At 34.5% G+C, this 19,658-nt stretch overlaps 1 protein-coding gene across 1 annotated transcript; it reads right to left on the bottom strand.

Moving 5' to 3' along the window:
• Positions 1-5,536: 5,536 nt before the first annotated feature.
• LOC6584463 (solute carrier family 46 member 3) lies at positions 5,537-19,510 on the bottom strand. Its single transcript, XM_002010082.4, has 5 exons — positions 19,206-19,510; positions 7,663-8,011; positions 7,176-7,577; positions 6,362-7,102; positions 5,537-6,291 (listed from the first exon to the last, which is right to left on the bottom strand). Exons 2-5 carry the CDS (start codon positions 8,001-8,003, stop codon positions 5,988-5,990), a joined length of 1,788 nt encoding a protein of 595 aa, XP_002010118.1. The 5' UTR covers positions 8,004-8,011; positions 19,206-19,510; the 3' UTR covers positions 5,537-5,987.
• Between the last annotated feature and the right edge of the window lie 148 nt (positions 19,511-19,658).

Genomic DNA, 19,658 nt, shown 5'->3' with positions numbered 1-19,658 from the left:
CCAAAAGGCAGACCAGGCACACACAGAACTGCTGAGCCATAATAAACTAGGATATGCACATAAATACATAGACACACACACACGCACACACATATATATACATATAAATATATTATATATAAATTCGCATCGGATTCCCTAGGCGCCTGTTTAGTTGTGGGCAAACTAATTGACTAATTTGTTAATTTAAGTTTGCAATTTTGCAAGCTCAGCTGAAATATGATTTCGGTTACTTTTTGCTAGAAAACTCAGACTGAAATATGATTTTAGTACAAATTCGAATTCTATACTTTGGCATGCACAATAGCTTGGCTAAAATCCGGCTATGACTGTGCGCTTTTTCCAAGCAGTTTCAAATGGAGAAATCAATATTCCTCTTTTTTAAGCTTTCAGCTTTTGCAGCTCAATTTAATTTCGTATTTCTCGTGTTTTCTTTTTTTTTCTAATGGGAATGTTTTTGAAGCAGGCATGAGGTAGGCATGGCAAGCGCAATAAAGTACCGATCTAGCGACATATATCTGACCATTTGAATGCAGCATTAGCTAGATCTAATATCTATTTACTCTCTATTTCACTTTCTTCAAAAGAGGTGTGTCATTGAGAGGTTTTAAATGAAAACCAAATTATTTCAAATGGTTTTTGTGTAGCTTTTTTTTTTTTTTAATATTAAGGCTTTCAAGAATATATTAAAATCTTATATATGCGTTTTACACCCCTTCAAGTCTTTGGTATGCCGCGAAAGCTAAAAATCAGGGACCGTATTGTTTATAATTTGCAGAAAATATTAAAATAATAATTTCAAATATTAAAAGAAGCATTAGACAAAATATGTTGAATTATTAAAATTTACATATATTTTTATAAAAATAAATAATAAAAATAATCAATACAAATAGGTGAGTAATAACTAGTGGTTATTTTTATCTAATGTATTAATTTTAATAATCGAACAGAAATATAAAATAAATTAAATTAAAATAAAAGCTCTTTTTTTTTACAAAAATACTGTAGTTTTATTTATTTTCCCAACTCTTCTTGAGAGTTTTTTTTTTGTGTCTCACTTCTTTTTTTTTTTTTTTTTTTTTATTTATAACTCTTATATACGGTTTCTGCTAGAAATACAAGCTCCCGCTGTACGAGTTTCAATTTTCCCACACATTTATGCAGCTTATTATATAAAATATGTATTGTATTTAAGAGACTAAATACTTATATTTATTTTATATGAGCATCGACCCTCACGATTGAATATTCTATGCTCCAACGTTCCTTTGTTCCGTGGATCCCGATTCCCAGTCTCAAATAGCTGCATTCTGCTACTTCTCGTTTCCGCTCTAACTGGAGCCTTTATGGGTTTTCATCCATTTTCCTTTACCATCTAAATATATCAAACAATGTTCAAATTAAATTCTATGTAAATATGATATCTCAGCTGCACAGACATCAAATACGTCCAAACTCTGTATAAAGAAAAATAAGCTAGCTTTAAGCAACATGTAATAATTTGGAAATAAAGCATATATTGAATTGAATTGAATTGAATTTAAATGGAGCCTTTATAAAGAAAATTTTTTATTTTCCGCCAAGCCGAGAAAAAAATATATCTGAATTTTTTTGGTCTCGAAAATATTGTTAAATTTTTATTTTGTCATTCACCACAACTAGATTTTTTTTCCACATGTCTATATTTTTCTTTAATTTACATACCTGTTTTCTATTTAAAATAAATCCTTTTTTTTTAATTTTGGTGGAATTTATCACACCCTTCAAAAATTAATTATAATAGGGTACAAGCAGAAAATAAACAACAATCACAGAGAGTAGCAAGACGAAAGTGAAAGACAAGCCAGTTGTCGATTAGAACTTGGGACTGTGTTAATTGATAAATGAAAATACCAAAAAATTCTTATCACTAGATTTTAGCTTTTCTGATTTTAAATATATAAAATATGATTTTTAATATATAAAATTTTACCCAAGATTAAATCTGAGCTATACAAAAATTTTAAATCATTGTACAAAAGACAAAAGGAAAACCCAAAAACAAACAAGCATCAAAATAATAGCTAAAATAAAATTCTCTATTTTCATGTGGCAAAGTTTGACTAAAGCTTCACACATAAATATGGCAAATTTGCTTTCTTAGCTTCACTTTTTTTATTTTCAAAATACAAACAAAATGAGTGGTCCAAGTGGCCTTCCAGCAAATATCAAAGTCAAGCAAATATGTAAGAGAGCACCACCAACAGCAACAACAACAATGGCAAATAGAGTATTTGGCACTAAAAGCGAAACTACTTAGCATTTGCCATTTGGCAGCGGGCGAAAGCGGAAGTGGAAGAGGAAGTGGAAGAGCAGAAAGCCAGGAATGAGGTCAAGAGACAAAATAAGCTTCCGCCGGTGCCAGCATATGTGTGTGTGTGAGTGTGTATGTGTATGTGTGTGGGGGTGTGCGTGTGTGTGCGTAGAGCCCCCGCCCACTACTTAGACAGCCAGTTGAGTTGCTTCCTGCTGCCAAGGGGCAGCTCACAGCTCACAGCCCACAGAGCCACACAGCTTTCAGCTCTCAACTCTGTCGAGCATCTCTCCATCCATCTCTGCAGCCACCCTTTGTAGCATAACGGAATTTAACGGTCAAATCGCTTGACTTTTCCGCCACGTTCGACATGCCATTCCCTAGAAGATTGAGCAGCTCAAGACGCCCCAAGCCCCAGGCTCAAGTTTTGCTTTGTGGCTGCCGGCTACAATTTTCTTTTTTCTTTCATTTTTTTTTTTTTTTTTTTTTGAAATTTTTTTATATATTTGTTTTCTTTGGCTCCCCAACTTACGCTTCATTAACTCGTTTGATGCCACGCATTGAATCGCCCTGAGCCGGGCACTTCATTTATAAGGCCAGCTGGCAGGAGCGAGAAGCGCGGGCCATGTTTGCCCAGCGTTTGCATTTGAATTTGATTTACTGTTATCATTTGTGAATTTATAGTTGGCCTAGTCGTCGTTGGCCAGACGAAATCGCATATTAATTATGCTCGGCTCGTTGTCGGTCTGTCAGTTCGCTGCAGGCTCAATTCATTGTCGACAAGAGTTCGGGCCATGTTTGGACTGGGAGAGTTTTACTGTGAAATTGTCAAGAAAATGCGTGTTTAAGCCAGATTAAATGCAGCTCGCCATAGATTTATGGCCCAGTTAGTGAAGCTCTGGCTACGGCTCTGGCTACGATTACGGCTCCATCTCCATCTCCGACTCCGATGCTGGTTGCCCGAACACCGATTCCAATTCCAATTCCAATTCGTTTTCCCTGTCGCTTTGCGCATTGTTTACTCCAATTATTTATGGGTCAGAAAAGCAACCGACGCAGCTATCAAATTTCAGCGCCCAGCAACATCTCTGCCCTAGCAACATGCTGCTGTCAACATTGCTGCGGGCAACATGTTTGTGGATGCTGTTTGGTGAGTTTCTCACGTGCAATTACCTTTACCTTTGCCTTTGTCGTCGTTGCTGTCGTTGCCTTTGCCCGTTGCGCCGATCTGATCGAGGTGGCGCCAGCCGCTTGTGGGCGTGCCCAGGTGGGCGTACGCATCCAACGGCCGTAGTCGTCAATATCGAAAAAGTAATTAAAGGCAGCGAGCGCCGTTGGGGCAACATTGGGCGGCCGCCACGCCTATCAGTCGCCCTCATCCTGCAGCCTACGAGACTGTCAAGTGCAGTGTGTGTCGCATGCGGTCGCCAAATGGCAATAGCGATAGCAACATCACAGCAAGGCAACGAATACGTAATGCTCTTACTGCATATATAAAAGCAATTTGTAGTTCCTATATACATATATATTTTATATATTTTTTATTGACATTATGCAACAGAATTATTGAATTAATGAAAAAAAAAATAGATATTTAATTTAATAAGATGTATTTATTTAAATTAAGGTTTTTCTAGTTCAAATTTAATTAAATACTATTTAAATATCATTATCCGAATATTTTTTAATCGTTTGGGAACTACCGCTATTTGAGCTCAATTCAAACAAAACCGTAACTTAGTATATATACAGTGTCTAACATTAAGATTCGTATTTTTTTTTTTTTTTTTAATCTTCAAATGCAAAGAAGACATCTTATATTAATTGAAATTAAAAAAGTTCAAGTGATAGTTTGTATATTGAAAAATCACATTTTCAAAGAGGTATATATCCAAGTAGTATATTTAACATAAAAAAGTAGTATATTTAATAAACAAAAAATTATCATTACTTTAATATTTGAGTTTGAAAAAAAAAAAATACGAATATTTATTGTTATATATTATCAAAAATATTTATACATCTCTAGTGAGATTTTATATTAATAATTTAAATATTATATCGGAATATTTTTTTTATTTATTGACGTATTTATTTTTGTTTTTACTATTTTTTGCACATCTGTAAGAGCTTCAATTCAAACTTTAAATTGTTTCGACGTGAAAAAATATTCAATAAACTTAACCTATGCTTCTGGAAACTGAATCTAGGTGAAATATATCAATCAATTCCTTGCTTAATATTAAACCTATTTTTTTTTTTTCTTAAATATTTTTATTTATATTTTAGCTGCTTAGTATTTAAAACCACGTTTTATAATACAAATAATTTAATCCAAAATTATCTCTAAAGATTTACTGAGATATGGTAAAGGCACTATTTAGCGTTAACAATCCAAATCAATTACAAAAAATAAATATATAAATTACTGTGGAGAAAAGACAATGTTATTAATAAATAATGATAATATATAAATAATAAATAATATCTTGAAGGTGAATGTTTTCAAAGTCCCGCATCATGACCCCCAAAAAAAAATTTCACTTACAAAACTCATAATATATTTAATTATATTATATATTTATATCCATATGCAATACTTTGCCAATACACTAGGAAACGCCACACTTTCTGTGGCAGTCAAACGTTGATCGATAACAAATAAAAAATCTGGTTATCGATCTTCCAAGATATTCAGTTATCAAATCCATAATATATCTATATTGTGTAATAATTGGATAACAAACACTCTATGAAATGCCACACATTCTGTGGCAGTCAAACATTGATCGATAGCATGTAAAAGACCTAGTTATCGATCTTCACGGAAAAAGCTTTAAGGTTAATATAGATATATAGACCTTCTGCAACTACCTGTTCGATACAAACCTCTCTCTATAGCGACTATGCCCAGACAATGCAAACATCACGCATCCGTTTTATGCAACACAAACGACAATTATCAGCGACATGAGCAAACCAATTGTGCGGCCGTTGCTCGCTGTTCTGCGTGCAGGAAGTGTGCGATAGGCCATGCAGTCATCCAGTCATCCAGTTATCCAGTCACACACCCAGCCAACCAGCCACCCACCCACCAAGCCAGCCCTGACATTTTGAACAGCAATGTCCGTGCAGGTGGGCTTGGTGGTTTTGGGCGGTGTTATTTGTGTGTGTAATTGTCGTGGTGCAGGAGCCACAAAAACTGATTACAGTGTTCAATAGTCAAATAGGCGGGCCGTATTCGGACATGTCCTGCGGCCACTTCCGCCATCAAAGGTCAGCCTCCGATTGGACGTTATTAAATTTATTCAATACATTTACAATACTTAAGTCTAGCAAAAAAAAATTCGCACAAAAAAAAAAAGCATAGCATAGAGAATTCAATTGATAATAATAAAAAAAAATGTTTTTTTTTTTTTTTTTTTGGAACTTAGAGCTAAAACATTTACAGATCGTACGATACGTAGGTACAGATAATACGCGACCTGCTTCACCTATCTGAAGCCACGTGTAGATAGTCTCCATGGGGTGTTCACAGTTTCACAATTTACAGGCCAGCATAATAAATATAGGTACAGAATAATTATACAACAAATATATATATGTATATATATATATATATTATACATATAAACATATGCATGTATATAACAGACGGGAGAATTGGGTGGACCGATGCCGCAGTGCCGCTCTAAGCATCCTTGGCCTTGGCATCCAGGGCATCCTGGACAAAGGCGTGATTCTCGACGCCATTCTGCCGCGTTGCTGCTGGGATCGGCGCTGCCGCCGTTGCTGCCGTGGGATTAGCCTCTGCATGCTCCAGGGACTCGTGTATCACATTGGAAATGATGCCATTCAACTGGCCCTTGGCCTCGCTGGCCAGCGCCAGCGCCTCGATCGCATTGATATTGCCATTGGCTTCCTTCACGGAGCCGTGCTCCGTGTCCGTGGCATTGCCTTTGCGACGTTGCCGCACCTGGAAGCGATACATCCAGCTGAGCGAGAAAAGATAGAGAGATGATAGATAAGAGATGAACAGCAGTTGGAAAAAAGGGGAATACTCACAGAAAGATGCCTACGGAGAACATGGTCAGACCGCCGCCGAGCAGAAAGAAGGCGCCCGGCAGCACCCGAAGCGTGGCGGCGTACAGTGTCGTATACATGGGCGCAAATACCATGGGCATGAGGGCCTCGGCAACGCCAAACAGCGAATTGACCTTGCCCAGCTCATCCTTGGACACCAGCTTGGTGGCAATCGAGCGCATGGCTATGAAGGCCGTTCCATTGAAGATCTCCACCAGGCCGCCCAGATACATGTGCCAGGGCAGGGTGGCGAAGGCGTAGACGAACGACGACAAAATCTTGGAGGTGCTAGAGAGCACGCCAACCAGAGCATCATCGATCTCCAGCTTGTGCGAGAGTACGCCCACGCAGAAGATGACGCCGATGAGGCCCGTAAACATGGCATAAGTCGAGAAGAAACTGAACTCCACCTCGGACCAGTTGAAGCGAAAGCGGGTGAACAGATATGTGACCGCCATCTCGCCATGCAATGGGCCAATGATCACCATCACCACGATCATTAGGAGGATGACGCGCTGGCGCCGCTGGTTTTCGCCCTTTTTGAAGGCCACGCGGAACGTCTGCACCACGTGCTCCTTGTCAAAGAAGTCCGCCAGCAGACTCTTCTGTTGTGCGGACTTTTCCGGCCGCGCCACCGGCTCCTCCAGGAAGAACAAGCCATAGACAAAGGCCAGCACATAGAAGGCCGCCGAAATGGAAAACACGCCATAGAAGCCGATTTGCCTGGATATTAAATATTATTGAGATAATAATTAGCCAGTGCTGTGGAATGAATCTGCCCAGGTCGAGCACTTACTTGAGCAGCACACCACTGAAGGCCATGCCAATGGGTACGCCCACCGAGAAGCAGACGTTGAGGATGCCGATGCGTAGAGTGCGCTCCTCCTCGGTGGTTATGTCCGCAATATAGCTGAAGACGCCCATCAGCATGGTGAACCAGCCGCCGCTGAGCGATGGAAAGATGGCCTCGGTGAGTGCGGCTGCCTCCATGGGTGCGTTCTCGAAGTAGACACAGAGCATGAGGCCGACAACGCCGAGAAATTCGCCCACCACCGGTATGAGGATGCAGGGCTTGCGACGGCGATGGCGATCGCTCCACGAGCCCCAGAACAGGATCAGCAGGCAGGGGAAGATCGACTGAATCACCGTCTTCCATGCAGCCATGCGGGCGACCATCTGTTGCACCGTCTCCTCCTCGCTGGCAATGGGAAAGTTATCATATAAAATTATCCAATATTAACAAATTAAAATCAGATTGATGAGAGATCAGTAGTTGCACTCACAGCGTATAGTTGGCCGTCTGACGGCGAGTGAGCGCATCACAGATCTCATCCCCGTAGGCCATGTTCACGCGGCACGCCTTCTCCAAGTTCAGATTCTGTGTGGCCAGATTCGAGAGCACGCTGGGCATAATGTACGCGGCTAGTATGGGCTCCACGGTGATATTGTTGGCCACCAGGCGCAGTTTTTCGCGCCAGGTGCGCTCAGCTTTGGGCGTTTCTGTCTTCCCATCCGCTGTCTTCTCCTGGCCCAGCTGCGTGGCCGTAGTCATTGCGGGATGGCTAATCGTATATTTATTGGTGTGCTTCGGCGGGTCAATGGCGCCGCCGTCTTTGGGTGACATCTTCAAGTCTAAATGGGCGAAATGCAAAATGTAAATAAATAAATAAAATTTTGGTATATTTGAAAATTGCATAGAAGGGTAATTTTTAAGAGAGAAATGCAATAGGTTCACTTCACTTGAGAAATTTATTGTGAACTTACAATTTAAGATAAACGTGAACGTTATTAAAAATTACTTTAAAATATGAGAAGCACATAGAAGAGCTATATTTAAGTGAGGACGGCACATAATGTAAAATAAAAAAATTTATGATACAAATAATAAAATATATATAAATAATCATTTACAAAATACTGTCATTTCCTATGGTAATTCGAATCTATTAATAACTTTCGTTACGAGCTGCTATATAAGGGCTTTAATTTTAGTATAGACAACAACTTATTCTGTATAAACGGTAAATTAAAACCAACCATATCTCAATCCATCAAAATCTGCTTACTGATTAGTATATTTGAGAATTGCATATTTTTAAGAGAGAAATGCAATAAGTTCACTTCACTTGAGAAATTTGTTAGGAACTTATAATTTAAGATTAACTTGAACATTATTAAAAATTACTTTAAAATATGAGAAGCACATAGAAGAACTATATTTAAGTGAGGATGGCAGATAATGTAGAATAAAAATTATATAATAAAAATAATAAAATATATAATAAATATAATATAATATATATAAATAGTCATTTACTAAATACTGTTATTTCGAGTCTTTTAAAAAATTTTGATACGAGCTGCTATAGAAGAGCTTTATTTTTTTAGTATAGACAACAGCTTATTCTGTATAAACAGTAAATTAAAACCAACCATATCGCAATTCATTAAAATCTGCTTACTGATTAATAAGTCATTCGATATCGTAAATCGAATCAATTATCAACCTTATGTCAACAATAACACAAAAAAACAGTTTCGCAGTTGCTTCTGCTATTTTCCTGCTTTCCATTGAAACAGATTGTCTGGCGCAAGTAATCAAGACAATATGAAAGCATACATATGTATGTACATTTATATATATATATATAGACATATGCATTATTGTATTATTGTGTACAAAGCAACTCAATTGTGCCTTTATAGCTAATTAAGTGTACATAAGACAACTGATCGTGACATTTATATATAAATTGTTTATTTCTTTATACTCATTCACCAAGTGAAGAGAGTATATTGGCTTGCTGGCCTGTTGACACTATAGATCTGAAAGCGAAAGTGAGTAGCATAAATTGTAAATATTTTCACGATATGCCTGTTAGGAGCAGTGCACTAAAATGTTTGAAAAAAAAAATAAATAAATAAATAAATAATTATTTAAAAAAAAATAAATAAATAAATAAAAAAAGGAAAACAAAGTCCTTAATCTAAAATTGACAAATTTCAGGAAGATTGCCTTTTAAAAAAGGCTTAGTGCAATGGGGTATGAGAAATCTGCAAAAATTTGCTTTTATTTTGAGATCATGAATAAGTATGTGGCTAACGATCACGTCCGACTGTAACATTCTTACTTGTTTTTGTTCTAAAAAAAAAAAAAAAAAAAAAAAACTATTGAAACTGTTTTGCTGCCAGCTGCAAAAAGAAGCGATTATAGCAAAGGCCATAAAATTGAAAGAAATAACACAGATAACTATATAAACCGATCGACACAGAAATAGTCGAACGAATCACGTATAAACATGTCTCAAAAAAGCTCATTGTGCACTTTAAGATAATTAAATTTGTTGTTGCTGGGCGTCTGTATGTAATTTAAGAACTAATTAACTTTAATTTATATGTTAAGCTACAATTGCTTTATAGCCGATGCTAGAAAGCCAGACACACATCTTTATTTCAGGAAGAACATTAGTTATAACTCATAGATTTATGTATAAAGTCCCCTCGCGATCTTAGCCACGATAATTAGGTTCTACTAAAACAATGCAAGATATAATTTTGTCCATTATTCATTATCACTTTTAATCGTTTTTATTTTGTTATTTTGATTTTTTTATTTTTTTATTCAAATTTGATAACCCGAAAAAATTATTTTGGTTTTAATCCCAAACATAGAGTAAACTAAATTTTAATATCCAAAACAATTGGTAAATATATTCTTTTTTTTTAATAATTATTATTTTGTTTTAAATAATTATTTAGATTATTTTTTTTTCGTTCTCATTATTTAAAAAAATTTTGTTTTTCTCAATACTATAACTAAAAAATGTTGGTCTCATTTCACCAAAATTATTGACATATTTCGAATTTTATCGTTCTTTTAACCACGATCAGTAAAAAAAATCTCTAAAAAAATTAAGGCAACAGTCTTTAACATTTTGTAACAAAAATGAAGTCATAATCTTTATTTTTAATTTTTATAATACAAGTATGACTTGATTTTTATATAAAATTATATGGATATTAATTATTTTGTATTTTTTTTATCAAACAAATTAATTTCAATAATTAAATAGGAGTTTTATTAAATAACTCAACAAAGAACTCTAATTTCATAATTTTTTCTTTAGAAATTAAAATTGTTACCGGTTTTGTTTTAGCCGATTTGGCAAAATCGTCTATTGCCATGTATTATATCCCATTATTCAAATTATAAAATAATTACTTTCCAATGTAGAAAATTTAAAAATGGGAGATTCATTTTAATTTAGAAAAAAAAATTTCACATTTAAAAAAAAAAGGTGTCGGTAGCTCAAAAGGAACAACCTGGGTATATCTGTTGCAAAACTTATGAACAAATAAAAAAAGTTTTTGGTTTAGTAGGGTCACGTATATTTTGGTGCATTTGACAAAAACAATATTACGCCAACAGGTGGCAATGGGGTGATGGTCTGAGGCGAGTTGGTATTTGTAGACGGTACAATGGACAAAAAATGTGTATATAAATATTTTAAAAGACAATCTAAGCTAAAGTGCCAAAAAGCTAAAACTACCAAGCTCATTCACCCTTCAAGATGATAACAACCCCAGCAATCTCCAGACCTAAATCTTGTAAGAGTTTTGACACTTATAGGAAGAATGCTAGGTACATCATAAAACAATTTAACAATTTTGTTCTATGAAATTAAATCATTAAACATGATTTAATTCAATCTTTGGGATTTAAAAAGAAAATGTTTTGTTTCATTTATGAAGTACCCTATTCTATTTATTTGTTTTGTATTTATATACAATATATTATATAGATTTTTTTTAATTTTTTTTTTTTTTTGGCATTTTTGCTCTATGAAATTAAATCATTAAGCTTTATTTACTTCCATGCCGAATTTTAACAAAACACTTTTTTTGTTTTTTTTTTTTTTTTTTTTTTTTTTTTTTTTTATTTATTCTATTATTTCATTCTATTCCTATTCGGTTAATTTGATTTTGATTTAATTTGGTTACTTTTTTTCCATAAAATATAAATTAAAACAACTTAAAAAGTCATTAAAATGTTTAAAAAGCTTGCTGTGCCAATAATTTAGTTTGTTACTGTATATTTAAAAGTGAATTTTCAGATTTAATAGCACCTCAAATAATGGGGCTTAAGCTTGCATGACAAAAAGTAATTCCCGACTTGTTACGCCCCCAGAGAGGCCTATCAAAAAAAAAATCTTGACACTTTACAGACGAGTAAATATGCTAAATGTCAACCCCCAAGACAGACAGACAGTCGGACGGCACGTAATGCAAATATTGCTTAAAATTTATAGACTTGTTTCACATCGTGAACGAGTCAAAAATGCTAAGTTCTTATAGGTCTTATAACTTGCTTTCTATATTTAAATGTAAATCAGGCCCGGATTCGCCACATTGTTCTAAGCTATAAAGGTACATATATGTATATATTGCTGATATTTGATAGGCAGCTCCCTTTAGCTGTTTCTCTTTAAGATCTGCCGCTGAATACAACTCGCACTTTCATACACACAGCTGGTCCTCATATGCATTCCACAGAATCCACAATCGCATCAGGGCATAGCGTAATCGATCATTCACCAAGTCGTCTGTTGTGATCGCTAGTTGTGGCTGTTCTCTAATTTCCATTTAACTACATAAGTATTAATGGTGCCCAGCGGCGGCATTCAAGCTTCACTTGCCGCCTCTGTCGCTGTCACATTTTGTTGTCATTCTATTTTTGTGCGCATCTCCCACTTATTCTGATTGGATTATTTGCCTGTGAGAGATCGTTAGCGAAAGTATTTCGTTTGTATATCGTTTGTATTTTTATTTATTTCTATTTCTATTTTGATTTTGATTTTGGGCTCGCGGCTTTCATCTTACGGTTTTGCCCCCTTGCATGTTGTACGGCTTTTGTTTTTCCGCTCTTCCTGGTAGTACGCCGAGTGTCAATCAAGCGGCACGCTGGCATCAACGTCAAAGCTAACGTCTATGTCAATGTCGACGTCAGCTTCAGCGTCGGCGTCGGCATCAGCATTGAATTCCATGTTCAGCTGGTGGCTGTACCACGCACTTCGTCTTCCTCCACTTGTTGTTGTCTTTGGCAGGCGGCCGACTGGCTGCTGGCTGCTGTGCACTCTGCCTTATCAGTAACAATTATCATTGTCAATTACTGTCTGTACTGCTGTGCACCTGCACCAGCAGTCGATAAAAGTACTCTTTTCCTTTTTTTGTTTGGGACGATGTGAACACCAAAAATTCCCATCAAATAACAAAGTAATTGAAACCTAATTACATTTGTGTCACTTGATTGTCTGCATTCTTATCTGGGCGCGTTTTTACCATCTCATTTTGCAGTTTAAGACATTGGCGAAAACAAGTGGGGTTCTCCACCTGATTTTCGTGCCCCTCCTCCACTCTATTCACATTCCCAATCGAAATTTTTACTTTCAATTAGTTCGGGTATTTTGGAGTAAATTGGGCAATCACGTGATAGGTAAAAACTTCAATAATTTAATGCGACCTCTAAACTTCATAAAAAAATATAAACTTTCCAAAGCTAGTTTTAAAATGTTAAACAAAAATTATTTTAAGCTGAGCTCAAGTAAGAAATGTTTTTTTTTTTTTGTATATGTATATATATTTTTATGTATATATATTTTTAACGATAATCTGGTTTATCGCTCTATATATATATATACATACATATATTATTATTTACATTTACAAATTGCACAAACAGTTTCAATTGTAATCTGACGCAATTTATATCGGCTGAGCACCTCAATTAACTTAATTTATTTATTTATTTGAACGTAACAAAGTTAAATCTGATGCGATTAATTTGGGAACGCTTCAAAATGGGTCTACACAACTTAGCCGACATAATAAAAAAATATTAATATTTCTTACTTGAGTTCAGCTTGAAATATTTGTTGTTTAACATTTGAGAACTGGCTTTGGGAAATGTATATTTGTATACTTGTATATTTATATTTATTTATATACACTTTTATTTCGTAGTCCATCCATGAGACAGCAATTATCATCAATTATATACCAAGCCTAGCTTAAACAGAACTTTTTCCATGCTAAACTCTATTTTTAGATTCATAATACTAATTGAAGCAATACGCAAAGGAATGTGCAATTGCAGCAAGATTTGCCGACCAAAGACATCCATCCAATTCCATCAAATATACATACATATATGTATGTACATATGTTTATGCGGGAAATTCGTAAAATTTGATTGATGAATACATTATACGTTTTTTAAACAGTGAGAGGGTATTATGCAGTTGCCCGACTGCAACTTTCTTACTTGTTTTTGTTTGTACAAATAAAATGAAAATGGAAAGTTTTTCATTAATTTATTGCTTTAAGCCCGTCAATATTATGAATTTAGTCTTGAAGTGTAATAATCAGGAACAGAACGAGTATAATTTTTGTAGAACAAAAAAATAATTTCTATAAGACAATTTTTTTAAAATATTAAATATTAAATAATAAATAATTACTACTCATCAGTTTAAATTAAAAATAATTTTTTTTTTACAAAAAATTGCTAATAAAAGTTTATCCTTTTATTGAATTTACCGTAAAAAAAATAGCATATGTGTAATTTCTTCTGCCTTCTTTTGAGCCTCATTTTTTTCAAATTCATAACTCTTATTTACGGTCCCTGGTTTATATATACATATTATACATATATTTTTTTTTTTTTTAATTTTTGACCTAATTTTTTGTATAAAAACAAAAATTCAATTGCATCACATGATCATTTGGAAGCCGTTTAAAATTTTGTCTGTCAGCGCTTTGTCACCAATTTTTATTTTCAACGTTTAAATTAAAAATTAAGTTATAAATTTTGCTGTCAATTTGTATCAAATAAAAAAAATTATTTATATATATATATATATCTTACAAATTGACTTTGACATTAAAAAAAAAATTGCAATTAAAAAGGGGACGAGTTTGTAAGCCCTAATTTTTTAAAATTCATAACACTTACATACGATATTTTATGGCTTATAATATTAATAGAAGAATTCAATAAACAAATAAAGAAACAAAATTTAAAATTAAATTAATTAATTTAAAAATTAGCCAAGATTTGCTAGGTATCATGGGGTATATGAGTATGAGATCTCTGATCCATCTATGGGATTCACATCATTCGTTTTACATATGTATTAAAACAACAAACAGCTGTAAATAATTACTACTCATCAATTTATAGATACAAATTATTATTTTTTTTTTTCAGTTTATAATTTAAATTTTATTATTAAAATTGAAAACAAAAATTAAATTGCATCAAATGATCATGTGGAAGCCGTTAAAAATTTGGTATGTTAGTGTTTTGTCACCAATTTTTATTTTCAATGCTTAAATTAAAAATTAAGTCATAAGTTTTGCTGTCACTTTGTATAAAACAATAAAACAATTATAAACGGTGTTATTTGATTGATGAGAAAAACATTTTTTTTAGAGCTTACAAATTGACTTTGTAATTTTAAAATACATTTTAAATAAAACAATTGCAAATAAAAACGGGGCGAGTTTGAATGCCTCAATTTTTAATATGCAGAACTCCTACATACGATATTTTATAACTTATAATATTAGTAGAAAATTCAATAAACAAATAAAGAAACAAAATTTAAAATTAAATTAATTAATTTAAAAATTAGCCAAGCTTTGCTAGGTATCATGGGGTATATGTGGTATATGAGTATGAGATTGTTCATATGTATTTAAAACATTTGCTGAAAACTTGGCGACGACTCTTTGTATTAGCATCCATTAAAAGTGACAGAAATTAATAAAAAAAAAAAAACAAAAACAAAATATAACAAAACTTAATTGACCTTGACAGTCGTACACATACACACACGTGCAGAGAGGGAGAGAGCTTTAGCGACCCACAAAGTGCATCGCTGGCTTTTTTAATCTTCAACTTCCGACGTTGCCAACGCTGACGCCACTGCCGCCCAAAGACAACTAAAGTCGAGCTTGGGTTAATTATGGCCGTACTATTTGGACTAGCATGTGGACACACACACACACACACACACACACACACACACACACACGCATTCATTTACCTATGCGTGAGTATTTTCGCCGAATATGAATACATTTATATATAGCAAGTAAAAGTCGAGACTGCTCGACTAGGAGATCCCCTGAACCCTGCAAAAAGAGCTGAATGCGCTTAGGTTGCAGCATGGGCAATACTCTAGGAACTTATTTGATGAATAAGCCCCATTTTTGAATTTTGGGCGAAAGGCACGTAGTATAAAAAATCTGTAATTTACAGAAGTTTTATATTTATCCCATGGCTCTACATAGTTAAATCTCTTGCTCAAGCAGTAATGAGATTGGACTTTGAAAACAGACGGACGGACTTAAATCCAGACATGGCTATATCCACTCAGCGCGTCGCCCCCATTAAAAATATATATACCTTATGGTATCTGCCACGCCTTCATATGCCATTTACATTTATTTTACCAAAAACATTATACCCTAATTTCCCATTGTCAATGGATTCAGGGTATAAAAAAAAAACATGTGTGTATATGGATGACAAAGTTCATTATCAAGCATTGTCCCGCTCCTAAAAGTGTCGTCGTTTAAATTGGCTTAATTGCAGCTAAGTTGTTTATATATGTATGTATACATTTTTTTTTTCTTTTAGTTTAGACTGGCCGATTTTGTGTTTTTTTTTTTTTTTTTTTTTTTTTTTTTTTTAATTTTGCATATAAATCAAATTCGTTGATGGCATAATAAAATCTCAAGTGATTGGCTCGGCTCCGTTAAGTAGTCTAGTAATAACTGTAACAGTTGCTAGAGATATAATCGTATTTACAATAAAAATTAAAGGCGTTAAATTAAAACTCAATTTTGGGCCGAGTAATTTCTCTCCGGCTCCAGAGTACCCTATTCAAATTTGCACATTTACAACTTTGTAGCAACTTCTAAGCTGGCTCACAATTAGCATCTCAGCAAACCATTTAATTACACTGTTCTAATGATGTTATTAATTTTTTGTATTATTATCATAAGTTAGGTATATGGAAAATAAATATGCCAATTATCAGTCAATTGTATTAAAAAAATAAATAAATTAATAAATATATACATATATATATCCCTATATTTGATTTATAATCGATTTTATGAAAAAGTGCATTACATTTATTCAAGGAATTTTGTAGAGCCATCAGAAATTCGACTCAAATAATAGCATGAAAATCGCATAGAGGGCCAATAATTACAATGAAAAGTACGATAAAAAAAAGGGCTTTGAACGAAGCTGAACTTTATGCGATCGTTGTCTACTTGATGTCAAAAATTTAATAAACAAGAATGATAAATTTTGTACAATCGATTCGATTTAGACAAAGCTTTAGCTGCGAGCCATTAATCAATTATTAATAATATGCAATTAATTTACCGAATGTAATTAATGCAAACCGGTTGGCAGCTCTGAAATATTCGCTTCTTTTTCATTCCAAAACTCGTAAAAATCCGTATTTATTTAAATTATCCAATGACTGTCTTAGGCTCCAAAGTCATTGAGAAATTGGCATGTTTTACCGGGATGTATATGCATAATACAGACATGCCCAGTAGTGGCTAGCTCTACAGTTACTTTTACCCAACCAGCCAGCCAGCCAGCCAGTGGTGCCATCAATGCCAATGAGCCGACTCTATGCAAACGTGCATTGAACCCCAAACCAAAAGTAAATAAAAAACGAGTACAAAGCTATTACAGCTAGCAGCGAGCGCACGTCGATCGATGCGCTGCTCTTTTGGGTCTCTTTATGGGATGGGGTGGGGATGTGTGTGTGTGTGTGATGACCTTAACTGTGTGTCGCACTACCAGGAAGTGTCGTGATCTAGCATATTAACTAGCAAGCGGATAGACAAGTGTCACTTGGCTAATGGGCATGAATGAATAGCTAGCTATATTAATTTAGCCAAGTTCGACGAAATTTCTCGTTTATTTGAATTTTTTCTTTATTCTTTATGCATAATCACAGAGATTGGAGCTAGAGCCAAGAATCGTATATATATTGTTATGCTTGACTGAGCAAGCTAACCAGCTTATCGCAAATCTGAAAAAAAATATCAGCACACCAGATTGAAGTTTATAAATAAGCGTATATATATATATATATATTTCAATATATATGTGTGTGTGGAACTTTCTTGATCTCAGCTTGGACTAAATGGGGCTATAGATCATGATTCTGTTGTTGGCTTAGAACTTTAAGCATAATTATTCCCATAGATCTTCGTCGTTTATCTTTTTGCCACATCTTTCTCGCTGACTCTGTTTTATTGTTTTCTGCACTTTGATGGTCTTGTGCGAACAAATTGTTTAGCTCATGCGATGCTTTCAATATTAACAAAATAATGACCATTATTATAATTAACAATATTACAAATGACAATTAAATTATTTTGATTTGCCAGCACGAAGCGACGAGGCCGCTGTGAAAAAAAAAACCCTTTGCCAGTTAATGAAACAAATTCAATTTGCGGGAAATTTGCTGGAAATTTTTGCCGGGCTGCTGTCTCTCTAATCATATTTTTACCCATTTCCGGCTGCTGACAAAACTTTTCACACACCCCCACGCACACACATGCACACACATATATAAAGAGGGAGTGGGAGAGAGACACGCTCATCGACGCTCTGAATTATCCGTTAGGTTATTGATTGTGGGCAGCCTACGACATCATATGAAATTAAACTGTACTTTAGTTTAAGTCTGAATTGAAAATAGTTAAATACAATTAGTTGGCAAAAAAAAAAGAAAAAAAACGTGGCTTTCAATTTTACTTTTTATGCGCAATTCAATGATAAAATAAAGAGCTAAATATAGTTGCACACACACAAAGGGAGAAAAGGGAGAGTGGGCGGTGGGGTGGTGGGAGAGACTTGTGTGTGCGAGTTTTGAATAGACAATGTTTTATTTATGGGGCTTAAACAGTCGAAAATTGTGGCAGTTCCGACAAGCGACGGTGCGGTGACTCCACGTAAACAATAACAAAATGCAGAAAAAGAACACAAAAAAGAAAATAAATAAATAAATAAATAAATAAATAAAAATAAATTAAGAAAAAAAGGCCTCAGAGAAATGGGAGCTTGAGCTGTATGTGGCATTGTAAATTTAAACACTAATTTGGCAATCAAAGCTGAAAACAAAAAAATCCCCAACCCAATAAAGAAAAAAAAAAAAAAAAAAAAAAGAAGAGAAAAATGAATTCCAAATGAGCACCGAATTTAAGCTATTCAAAATAAACAACAAAAAGGAAATAAACACAAACTTAATGACACACAAAACTAAAAGCCCAACTTATGATCTTCACATATATATTTATATATCATTAATCTAGGCAATGACAGGGCAAAAAAAAAAAAAAAAAAAACAAATATGAATAAATAGTAAAAAAAAATGATAGAGCGAAAAAGAGAGAGCGGGACAGAGGTAAAGAAAAGAAACTGCGCGTAACATAAATATTATGAATGTGAACAATTTGTAGTTAGTAATTTTGTTGCATGCCACGGGCACGCAAGCACATCAACTATGAATAACGGCAATAACAATATGCTACATTTTGTATTGTCGAACACACACGCACACACACACATACAGACACACATTGAGTGTAAGCGTTGTATAAACGAGCGCAAACAAATTTCACGACAGACGCGAATTTGATTTAATTTATATGTCTCTAATGAAATTAGTAATAGTAAAATGCACAGACACACACACAAACACACACACATACATGGTAAACTCACTTTTAGTTAACTATCTCTTGGATAAGTAGTATTTCAATTCCTTGATCAATGATCACAGCCAGGATGCGTTTTTGTCTTTGTTTTGATTTCAGTTCAGTTTTATATTTAAAAAAAAAAATTGTTTTTTTTTTTTTTTTTTTTGCATGCAACAAACAACTACAACATGACAGACGTGACAGTGTATTATTATCTATTGTTGGTTTTGTTGTACATTTATTTATTTCTTTTCTTTTTTAGGGGCTTTGTTAACGAGCTGTACTGTAAACGTAGACCAGCGGTGTTGAGCTGAAATCAGCGACTGAATTTTGTATTGAATTTAGTGAGTGCCGTCGGCTAGGCGGCACACGGTAAGCGCTGCCAGCGACGCGACGTCGCAACGACAGCGACAGCAACGCAGCGGCGCTACGGGGGCGGCATGCGGTATGCGGCATGCCGCGGCAAGCAAAGCGCCGA

Source organism: Drosophila mojavensis, unplaced genomic scaffold (genome assembly GCF_018153725.1).
Source record: "Drosophila mojavensis isolate 15081-1352.22 unplaced genomic scaffold, ASM1815372v1 contig_136, whole genome shotgun sequence".
NCBI lineage: Eukaryota > Metazoa > Arthropoda > Insecta > Diptera > Drosophilidae > Drosophila > Drosophila mojavensis.
Note: the sequence above shows the minus strand (reverse complement) of the source record. Positions and strands in the feature narration are given on the sequence as shown.